Source organism: Austrofundulus limnaeus, unplaced genomic scaffold (assembly GCF_001266775.1).
Source record: "Austrofundulus limnaeus strain Quisiro unplaced genomic scaffold, Austrofundulus_limnaeus-1.0 Scaffold297, whole genome shotgun sequence".
Classification (NCBI taxonomy): domain Eukaryota; kingdom Metazoa; phylum Chordata; class Actinopteri; order Cyprinodontiformes; family Rivulidae; genus Austrofundulus; species Austrofundulus limnaeus.
Window position 1 is genome coordinate 370,015 of NW_013952699.1, and position 11,855 is coordinate 381,869.

At 38.7% G+C, this 11,855-nt stretch overlaps 1 protein-coding gene across 1 annotated transcript; it reads left to right on the top strand.

Annotated features, from left to right (window-relative positions):
- Nucleotides 1–903: 903 nt before the first annotated feature.
- Nucleotides 904–6,358, top strand: LOC106526857 (RNA-binding protein 4.1). The gene is made up of 3 exons (XM_014021568.1): nucleotides 904–1,011; nucleotides 2,655–3,078; nucleotides 4,049–6,358. Exons 2-3 carry the CDS (start codon nucleotides 2,673–2,675, stop codon nucleotides 4,879–4,881), a joined length of 1,239 nt encoding a protein of 412 aa, XP_013877022.1. The 5' UTR covers nucleotides 904–1,011; nucleotides 2,655–2,672; the 3' UTR covers nucleotides 4,882–6,358.
- Nucleotides 6,359–11,855: the final 5,497 nt, after the last annotated feature.

Below are 11,855 nucleotides of genomic sequence, written 5' to 3' on the forward strand. Positions count from 1 at the left end.
ATTTTTTGACTTTGCTTCTCTGTTGTATGTTTTGTACCAAATCCGCAAATTCTTTGACTTACCTTGAAACCCTGATAAGGGGCAGGCTTGCTTTCTAATTACTGAGAGAGTTCAGCTGGTGTCTTGGCTTTCCATGTCTTTTTACACCTCCCTTTCTTCATGTGTTCAATACTTTTTCCCTGTGCCATTCCACATTATTACAAATAACTTCATTTCTGGACATTTATGGTTTGATTTCTTTGTATGTATGGATCACTTGTGTTGTTACCAACATCTGGTGAAAATTTCATGTCATTAGCACCTCTAGTAATATATTTACTGAGGAAAATGGTGACGTGTTCAATACTTGGTTTAAATTTAAGATTTCTAAAAGGACGTCACTGGATTCATCATTTGAAGGGTCAAACATCCAACGTCATGAATTCCTTTTAAGATATCTTGAATTGAAGCCTCCATTGAACTCAATGATAAATCTGACGTCATTTATACTAGTCAAAATGTAATTAGAGATATCTTAAATAACAAATATGACTAGTCATAATTCAATTTCAGATACAGTAGATGGAAAGTAAGTATCGTGAATCCGATTTTATGCTAAAATGGCCTGCCATAAACACTTGAATATTGATAGGGTCCATTTGCGCTGTTAGAAAATACTGGTTTAATTTTTGGTACATAGTGATAGGTTACACGCCATTGTATAGTTAACCGAAAAAAAGTATGCTCCTAAATGCTCTGTTACTTGTAATACCTAATTACCTAATTTCCCTCTGGGATCAATAAAGTATTTTTGAATTGAATTGAATACACAGTTTACACACATGGCGTAAACAATGCAAACAGTTCAGTGTAGCACCTCACAACATGGCTGCCAAATATCTGTAGCTAATCAGCGATAACAAAAGTTATCAGTACGTGTGCAGCAGTTTTCCGGTGTTCATCTTGTGACGTCGCTCGGCCACAGTCGCCATTTCGTTTTCCGAGACTCGACACTCAGGCAGCATATAACAGGTAAGAGTTTGTTCWCATCTACGCCACAGTTTTAATAGATCTGTTGTCAAATGGATTTGAAGTCCGCTGCGGAAAACTCAAGTTGTTACATTTGACCGATGAATGATTCAACAATGCTAACTTCCACGCTAAAGAAGAAGTGCGCATGCAATCGTCGCGGTAGGCCGAAGCCTATTATTTGAAAAAGAAAGAAACTGCACATCTTTCTATCGAGTGAAGTATATTTTAGTTTTATTTACTGTATAGTGTTTGGCCGGTGTTACGTCACTAATGTCACAAAATCGAACAAAATGGTGGATGTTCGGGTCTCTGGCGCTGCAGCTCAGATTAGCCACGGTGCTAATGAAGCTAATGCGTGTTCTGTGGAAGAGGAAAGCACGAGCGGCTAACGGGTGAACATCTAATTATATAATTTAAAACAAAAAGCTCACCCACGCTCCCACACTGTTCTCACAAACCTCCGTGCTTCAGAAAATCGTCTGACTTTGTGTATTAAATTGTGAACTTTCATTTCATTTATTTATGATTTTGATATGCATGTGTATATATTTTTCTCATCTTTCTTTTTATATTTTTGTTTTTATTGTATATTGTATATAAAAATATTTGTTTTGTTTTAACGAAATTAATAAATTGAATTTATTATATTATTTATTTATGTTTGTATCAAGGGTTAATTGTTAAATATGATTGGGGTTGATTCTAATACAGGAGTGAATAGTATGGRGTTGGATTTTAGTATATTTTATTTAAAAAGTCCTGTTTGTATTAAGTGTGTCGGATATTCCAGTAAAATACCAAAGATATTTTTTATTACCTAACATGCTTGTTCTAAAAGGAAATGTAAGAAAAATAATGTCAGACCATTAACCAAATGTGGCAAATAGACAGTAAAAATACTGTTTAGAAGGTTGCCAAGCTCTGTGGTTCCCAAACTTTTTATCTTCTGACCCACAAAATACCCATGGCAAAAACTTGTGACCCCAAATATTACTGGTCTGAGTACACGAACTTTGTTAATAACCCTAAAAACACAGGCTACACAAATATAAATACTTAATTATACTTACTTTGTGTTTTTGTAATAATTATGGGAAAAATATTACATCAGCAATTATTTTATTACCCTTTAAATTGATTTCTGAATTGCAGTGGTTCCCAAACTTTTCAGCTTTTGACCCACAAAATAACAGTAGCAGAGACCTGAGCCCACAACTATGTTCGGATGATAAACATTTGTATCAGGTCAACTAAACATGGGCAAAGTAACAATATTTATTATTACATTTACTACATTTATACTTATACTTTTTAGGCAACCAAGGTAAGAAATGTAATTAATTTAGAAAATCTTTTCAGGATGCCACTTCGGGTCCCGACTACAACTTTAGGAACCACTGCTCTAAGGCATTATTATTTAATTTGAATTAAAGCACCACTGTAGAAACTTTTGCAGAACGTTTACAGATGAAGAAAATGCCCAGAAGGTGACAGAAACTTTAACATTTAATGTTTGAAAATGTTGAACTGTGGGCAGAGAAATTGTGTGAATGGGAACTAATAATTACTGAAAATGCAAAAGATATAAAAGATACATTTTGAATAAATTTGCATTTGATTTTTTTTTCTCTGTCTCCATTTAGTGACAAAAAGGTTCTACAATGGTGAAAATATTCATCGGAAACCTGTCCCCCGATACCACATCGGATGAACTCCGCTCTCTCTTCTCCCAGTATGGCAAAATTTCAGAATGCTCCATTGTCAAAAATTTTGGCTTTGTGCACATGGATAATAAGGCCGAGGCAGAGGAGGCCATAYGCAACCTTCATCAGTATGAGCTAAACGGCCAGCCGCTGAACGTAGAATTGAGCCGTGGCAAGTCGAGAGGATCCACCAAGCTACACGTTGGTAACATCGCGTGCACCAATCAGGAGCTGAGGGCCAAGTTTGAAGAGTTCGGCACAGTGCTGGAGTGTGACATTGTAAAAAACTATGCTTTTGTTCACATGGAGCGAATGGAGGATGCCATGGAGGCTATTAATAAGATGGATAACACAGCTTTTAAAGGTGAACTCTTGGGGTGGGTGTGATGGGAAATTAAAACTAGAATAATGAAATGATGTCATAACCGTTAAGTTTCATGTGAAATTCCAGGTAAGTCTGGATGAAGCACAGGTGAGTAAAAGGAAGGAAGCCAGTATCGTTTCAAAGCTGTTATCCGTAATTTCAATAGTGCATTCCAGTTGTTTGTTGGGAAAGAACTGGAGGTGTGGACTCGCTCAGAAACACTGGTTTTGGCTTTAAATTCGGTTCCGTCCGGTTTAATGCTGGCAGAAAACGTGGGCCGAGTTACGATTTCGAGGTATTACTCGTTGTCAATAAGTCACTGTGTCAAAACCACCACATTTTTCAGTTGTATCGTTTCTTCAGTTTAAATTCATTTGAAACAGATAAATGTTTCTTGTGCTTTGACAGTCGTCTTATTTCTACGTTAAAATTACTATGAATATTTTTAGTATTGCGTCGTTACACCTATAACAGATTGATGAAATGATGCGTGATATAATTTAGGTAGCAAAAGTGACAGAGTGCATTAGTTATTTTTTAAAATGAAAACAAAGTAATCACATAAACCACACGATTTTCCTCCTAAATGATTAAACCATCGGACTCAAACCAGCTTATTACATCTGCACTTTGTTCAAATGAAACTAATGCATTCTGAGGACAGATATTTATCATATTTAGATCATGATAGTTGGAAATGATCTGATTTTGCGAAACGGTATGTTGACACCCTTTGTCCAACTGATTACAGCACACGTTATCTTTCACGACTAAAGGAGGAAAAAACTGAGACGTTACGGATTTCAGCTTTAGTAATGAAATGTGGTGCTCAACTGCAAACCCTTGTCTTAATGCTTTATACTGCAACTTTCTAACAGGTAACTGGATTTGTGTCACACAAGAAATGTGAAATGTCTGTAGTTTGAACCAAATGCAGGTACCAGTCCTTACAAAGTGTTATCTTTTTTAGGAAAACTGATGAGCGTGAAGCTTTCTACTAGCCGCCTGCGTACTGCGCCGGGAATGGGAGACAGATCGGGGTGTTACCGTTGCGGGCAGGAAGGTCACTGGTCCAAAGAGTGCCCCTTAGACCAAAACGGCTACCACAGAAACGGCTCGGAGCCAAACTCTGATGGATACGATCCCTCGAGATTTGGCGGGCGCGGTCGCAGCCGGGGTTACCCAGACTTCAGCGGTGCTCCGGAATATGACGGCAGCTACGGTCATGGGTTTGGTCAAAGCAGCAGCATGCCGGGTTACAGAGGAGGTACGGGCTACGAGAGCGCAATGAGATACGGGCCACACCCAGGTTACGGCGTGAGTTCTGTCGCCGATCATAGCATGGCTCGGATGTACGGCAGCGAGGCGGCGTACCGGGGCAGCAGCTCACTCTATGGTGCGGTACCAGACTTCTCGGTGCGACGGTCGCCTTACGAGGAACGGGATCCGTACGGGGTCGTGGACTACTATGAGAAGTACAGGGCGAATTATGGAAGCAGTTATTTCGAGGAACGCCGTGGTGCTCCCTTGCCCGGTCCAGCAACGACCACCTCCACAACTCTGAGGGAGCGCCTGCCCCCCTCGAGCGTCGACCCGTACCAGTGTCCTCCCCTCCCTCCTCCTGTGGCCCCGGTCCCATCATACTACGCACGTGAGCGGAGTCCGATACGGAGAGTCGCCGGCGAGGCGGCTGGATTTGCATATGAGCGTTCGCGGCTTTCCCCAGCGACCGCAACCCCAAGAAGTGCTACCTATGACCATTCGCGGGATGCCGCCGCTGAGCGGGCACGGTATCCTTACTAAAGCTTTGTTCTAGCTAAGTGTTAGTTTACTAACCTCAGCAGGTAGGATAGCCCAAGTGCCGCTGGAATTGCTAAAACTCCAATAAAGTTGTATCGTTTTGTCTGTTCTCTCTGCATGAAACTGTGTGGGTGGGCAGCTCAATGATTGAAGTAGGGTTTTTTATTTCTCTTATTTACATTAACCAGTAAGTAGATTTCAGTAGTATGGGGTATGTGAAATATAAGGATCCCCTTCCAGGTTATGTTTCTGTGCAGTACAGTTATTAGCTTCCTTTCATTTTTCTGTTTGTCTGTTATTTGTGCAGTTTTCAGGTAATCCAGCCTGTGTACAGTATGTGATGGTTTTATCTGTAAAATGATTCATAATGTAGTAAGGATGAACATTTTGCCTTTTAGAGAAAAGCTGCATGCTCTTGAACTGGTGCATGATGATGTTTGTGTAAAGGTGAGTCTACAGTGATTAAATCTGAATTTTGTTGAGGGGTGGTTGGTGTTCCTGTAGTGTTTCTGTCAGTTACGTTTTGAAGCAGAAGGGAAGTGAAAGCTGGTGTCTCACTGGGCTGTGAGGAGTTGACCAACAGGAAGTCTCTAGGATGACTCAAGGTTTAAACCCACACCACTGATGAATATTTTAAACTCCATCCTGTTCTTCATTTCCTCATTCCTGAAGTCCAGCAGGTTAAATGTGAACTGTAGGATGGACACAAAGCAGGCTCAGGTGTTTTCTCTCATTTTTCTCTTCATGTCTGACAGTGGCAGCCCAGTGAGATGCTACCTGAATGCTTCAGCACGTGGATCTGTGTAGATAACTGAAATGGTTGCAGCTTTTTCTCGTTTAATTCCATTTAAAACCGTCGTTCTTTTTGTTCTTGTAATGAGGTTCCAGATTCTGCCAGTTAACTTGATCTCACAGCAACAAAACAAACAAAACATTTTTATAAAAAGATTTGCTGCACAATGTTTTATATTTTGTGTGTGTGATAGTGGGTGCACAGATACTTTAGTTGTCAGCATCACTTCAGTGCAGGAAATGGTTCAAACACTGAGGACAGGACTGGATCGAGTCACGTTCACCTGATGATCCAGCTCAGCACTTTGCTTTTTCAATTATATTCCACTTTTAGTTCTCATTGCTTTTTCCTTCATTATAAAGTTTTATGTTTGGGGTTAGCCAAGAAAAAGCAGATGAGTAATGTTAAATGAATAGTTAGTGATCACCAGGTTTTTATTTTTTGCTAGTGTACACTAACAATTTGAAAAAGTCTTTCTGAAGCACTTGATGCAGAGTTCTGGGTCTGACATTCAGCTAAACGTTATAGACCTGTCAACATAAATGACTTGTAAAATTGTGATGGTAAAACTAACCCTGTCTTCATATACTCAAATTATTTTTAGTTGAACTGAGCTGTTGTCACCATGAGCTGATCGGTTGACTCGTCTGTTTTTTTTTCTTTTAATAAAGTATTTTGAGTTTAAAACTGATTCCTGTGCTGTTTTCTGATGAGATGTGGTTTTCAGCAGATTATCAAACGATGAAGTAAAGGTTTGTTTAATGATTTGTCTGAATTTGACTAGTTTAAAGAGTTATAGAAATATGAATTTTAGTTTGGATAAATACTGTTTAATTTTGCAGCTGAACTATTCTCAACTTGCCTACATGTAATCAAACTTTTTCAGTCGGGCAGGGAAAGTGGAATCACTTTATCTTAAAAACATTTTCACATGTCTATGCGACTAGAAATGTTTAATCTAAAGGCACTTTGAAATAATCTGCTGAGGTTATAGTTCTAACAGCAGCAGAGAGAAAATATGAATATAATGAAAGCCTAGCATGTTGGTGTAGACTAATCCAAGACAGGACAAATCCTAAAAACCACTGCTGTAGATGAATTGCTTTGCTTCCAATCCAGGGAGTGTTTTATTTAAAAACTAGAACATGAAACTGAACAGTCTCCAGTTTTTATTGGAAAAGTTCCTCAGCTGGACACAGACATGTCTTCATTTTGATGTTTAGTTTTTAGGACAGGTTTGTTGAGGCCTTGTTGTTCAAACCTTAGTTAAAGGTAACATTAAAACTTGAGTGCAATGTTTGTAAAACTAACAAATATATAGTCAAATTTAGTTGGCTGTGGCAGCCATCCTGAATCATCTTGACTAGAAGTTGAACAAATGATTTCTGGGAATTTGAATAAAGTTCGTCTAGTTTATGAGTCTGACAATGGTGTGAAATGATTAGACAAATGATGATGAGAGTAAAAATGTAACTAAATCAAAATTTTCCGGGAGTTAATCCCTGTGAACACAAGAAGAAGTCAGTTCAGTTCTAAAGAATGATCCAGCTGCTCTGCACACGTTCAGCCCTGACCACAGGGTGTCGCTGACTGCTCATCTGCAGGTTGGCCTTCAGTCTTCAAATGGTCCCATAAGGGTCTGGGATTTGCGAAGTCTAGGCTAGGCTAAGATAAAATAAAAATGATTTGACGGTGTTTACATCAGTGGTTCCCAAACTTTTTATCTTCTGACCCACAAAATATCCATGGCAAAAACTTGTGACCCCAAATATTAATGGTCTGAGTACATGAACTTTGTTAACAAACCTAAAAACACAGGCTTTTGACTATCTAAACAGTTTGTACACAAATATAAATACTTATTTTTACTTATTTTGTGTTTTTGTAATAACTACAGGTAAAATATTACATCAGCAATTTTTTTTATTACCCTTTAAATTGATTTCTGGAGATTATCCAAGGTGCTTCATGACCCATAATTGGGTCCCAAGCCCAACTTTGGGAACCAAAGTGCAGTGGTTCCCAAACTTTTCAGCTTTTGACCCACAAAATAACAGTAGCTGTGCCCCCAACTATTTTTGGATGATAAACATTTGTATCAGGTCAACTAAACATGGGCATAGTAACAATATTTTTATACTACATTTATCCATTTTAAATATACTAACCTCACTCCTTTGTAACAACTAAGGCAAAAATGTAATTAATTCAGAAAATCTTTTCAGGACCCCATCTTAATGTTTCGGGACCCCACTATGGGTCCCGACCCCAACTTTGGGAAACACTGGTTTACATGAACTGCTGTGAAATTTTGATCCTGAATTGTAATCAGGATCAAAATAATCAGTTAAATCAAACATTAAGAGCTACCTGAAGAAAGTATGACTTACACATAACATAGAGCAACTTTGGATGTCCTAGGTACACTTTTAATACACTTTTATTTTTTTTTATTCCTTCTGTTACGGAGCCTTGAACACAGTGTTAAGATAAGAACATCATTAAAATAGTTCATATTTATCTGATAGGTTTTAGTTTGAAAATGTTCATTATTCATACACCAGAGTGAATCATGGAGTTCCTCAAGGTGTAGTGCTTGAACTACTTCTCTTTACTTTATTGACGCATCTTAGGAATAAACTCTGCAGCCTTTCACTTCCTCTGGATGGAATTAATCTGGCCTCCAGTTCTAATGTAAAGAACCTTGGTGTTATTTTAATCTTTTAACCCCACATTCAAAATGTTACCAGGACTGCATTCTTCCACCTGTGTAATCAATTAGAAACATCCATCCATTATCTTTTACCCACTTCTTCCTTTCAGGGTCACTGTGCGAGGGGCAGACTACACCCTGGGCAGGTCTCCTGTCCATCACAGAACCACACGGAGACAAATAACCTTTCACTCACACCTATGGATAATTTAGAGTTACCAATTAACCAAACAGTCATGTTTTTGGTCTGTGGGAGGGAAGCAAAGTACCCAAAGAAAATCTCCACTTGCATGGAGAGAACATGCAAACTCCACGCAGAAAGGTCCCCAGCAGGGATTTGATTTGGCAACCTTCTTACTGAGAGGCATCAGCTCTACCAACTTAACTAAATTTAAAGTAAGACAAGGGACTGCATAAATATTCACTCTTTTTAGAGTGCCTGTCCTAACTGAACTCAGAGAAGAGTTTATTGACATGTACAAGTCAGGAGTTCTATTAAATCTGTCATCAATAAATGAAACGAATATAAAAAAAGGTAAATCTGCCAAGAGCAGGTCGTCCTCACAAACTGAGTGACAAGAAGCAGATTAGTGAGAACGTTGAAAGATTTACGCTCTCTATGCAATCTTGATGCTCATAATTCCAACCCATTTGAAGTCTACAGACAGACACCAGACTGAAAAGGAACTTGGTCAGACTGACTGTTTCTTTTATTTTACAAATCTGATCGTTTCTTTTATTTTACAAACCTGACTTGGTTAAAATTTTATTGAGAGGTTTATCATTTTTACGGAAGCCAAAAGCTGCCGTTTTCAGCATGTAAATATTTTCACTGGTTTTCTTGCGATAACATTTTGTCACCGATAGTTTAGGGACCATCAGCAGCATTTGATTAGAAGACCTCAAAGTCCTGGATGGACAGAGAGGCTTCAGAAGGTCCAGTATGGATTTGGGGGTCTGACCATGAAGTGCTCTGAAAGTTAAAACTAAAATTTTAAAATGACTCCTCAAAGTCACAGAGAGCCAGTGCAGAGAGGCTAAAACAGGTGTAATGTGGGCTCTCCTGTGGGTCTTTGTTAATAACCTCGCTGCAGCGTTCTGCACAGRCTGAAGCCGAGTCAAGGAGGATTTAGTGTAGTGGTTCCCAAAGTGTGGGTCAGAACCTCTTTGTGGGCCACAAAACATTACGTGAGATTCTCCAGATGATTTTCAGACATCAATTTAAATAAAAAAAAAATGCTAATGGAATATTTTCGTCGTGATTATTGCAATTTTTTAAAAATAAGCGTAAATACAGTAAATAAAAACTAGTATCATAGGTACTAGGTTTGTTTATAGTTTTTATTCCCATGTTTAACAGAGTTATTAGCAAAGTTTGCATATGTAAACAAGTAACACATGGGGTCTTGAGTGCCTGCAAMTGTTATTTTGTGGGTCAGAAGCAAAACAGTTTGAAAAGCACTGATCTAGTGGAGAAGTGACGCACATGTGACTAACATGTCTGACAGCTTTCACCCTCAGCTGTTGACAATAATATTGATCAATAATTTTTAAAGAACTCGATTAGTTCTTATAAATTTAGCCCAAAAATTTAGCAAGTGCAAATCCACTAATGAATTAAGAAATTTGCAAAAGCCCTAAAGCACTAATCAGGAAATTAGTTGCCTTTTAGTGCTTTATGGGAACTGTGCCCACCACTGTATTTTAATGATCAGAGTAAAAGAACTAACGTTTCAGTTTGGATGAGTTACTAATGAATGTCCTCTTTGTCCTTGCCCTTCTGCCAGCTGCTTGTAGCAGGACACTGTCCACCATACTGTCCACCTGTCCTGTGTTGTCTTTGAGACATGCAGGAGGCTGGTGTCCAAGTCACGGTTACTCAACAGACTTAAGCCTCAAATCTGGGTCAAATATCAGCCAACAGTTTCCTGTTCTTTATCAAGAGGAGCAGCGTCAGAGCGTTGGTCTGAAAGCTCACATGATCAGTACAAACTGTCAAAATAAATGAATTAAACTCCTGTTGCAAGTCCAGTCACCTGTGAAGTGATGCTCTAGCCAGTAATTATCAATAATTAATACATTATCAGTCATAAAGCACAGAGTGCAGAGAAACAGGCAGAAGTCTTCATCCAGGCCAGGCTAATGGTTGACAACCAAACATGCATCGTTTTACTTTTGTCGGGTTATAAAACATTTTTTAAATGACTTAATTGAACCAGTTTTCATGTTTAAAGACATTGAACATGTTCATGTTGGCTTTTATAAAAGGGTGGAGCACCTGTGGAGGCACCCAGCTGTCACATCTGGCAGGACTTTTTTAATATTTCTTCCAGATGTGACAGAGGTGTAAAGGCTTAAATCTCAGTGTCTCATGAAGTTTGGAAGATTGAAACTGCTTTAATATGGATTAAATCTGGGTCCATATAGACACAGTTTTAGTTTGTCCAAACAGTCCCAATGAACCCACTTCCACATTAGGTTTGACCATTTTAGACCAAGTTCAGTCTTCATGGTTTCATACCAGTTCAAACAACACTAGTATTTAATTGATAACTTAATTGTGTTCAGTCATTGGAAAGGGGAGAGGTGATAATGTATTCACCGTGTGTGTGCTTTGAGTTAATCATCTGTGTTTGTTAGTAAAATATCTTATGAACCAATGGACAGATTTTAGTGGAACTCTGAAGTATCAGGTATTGGCTGTAAATCTAAAACTCACTGACTTCTGGAGTCACACGTACAGCAACCAACTCCAACATGGTTCTGTATCATGCAGTTTTACAGGTACTGAGCTAAACTTGGTGTGATAGTAGCTGACAGTCATCCTCAACACATTGTCTGAGTGACAACACGTCTCAGAGAATCTCATAAAAACATGCAGAAAGTGGTTTATAAAAAACAATGGTATCACTTCTTGGATGATTTATGATTTGTTTATGATGTGTTTGAACTCTGGTGGGTAATGTGCCTTTATTCTGGATCTTTACAACTCTGCTGCTCCTGACTGACAGGTTCCAGGTGCTGGAATAAGCCAGGCTATATTTACCAAGGTCAAATCTGGACATGCTGGATCTGATTACTTTAACTTGGCCCATCTCCACAGACAGACATTTATCTACATCCTCACTGCTTCAGCTGTAGATCAGATAAATACCTGCTTAAGAGGTAAAACTCTCCTGCTGACGTCAGCAAGAAAAAGGAAAATTTCCTTTCATTTTCACTGAGGGTCATGTGAGTGTTATGGTGGTCCTCAAAGGGTCCAGTTGTATTTAACTTTAATGTTTCACGTTTACCTTTAACTGAACATGAAACCTCATCTCATTGATATAGCTAGCAAACACTAACTGAGCTCTACCCAGTATTTCCTGCATAGAAACAGTGGGCCTCATAATTCTTTGAGGGGCAAGTGGGAGATGGACTTGGAGGAATCCATATCAGACACAGTTTGGCAAAAAATTATTCAAAATATAT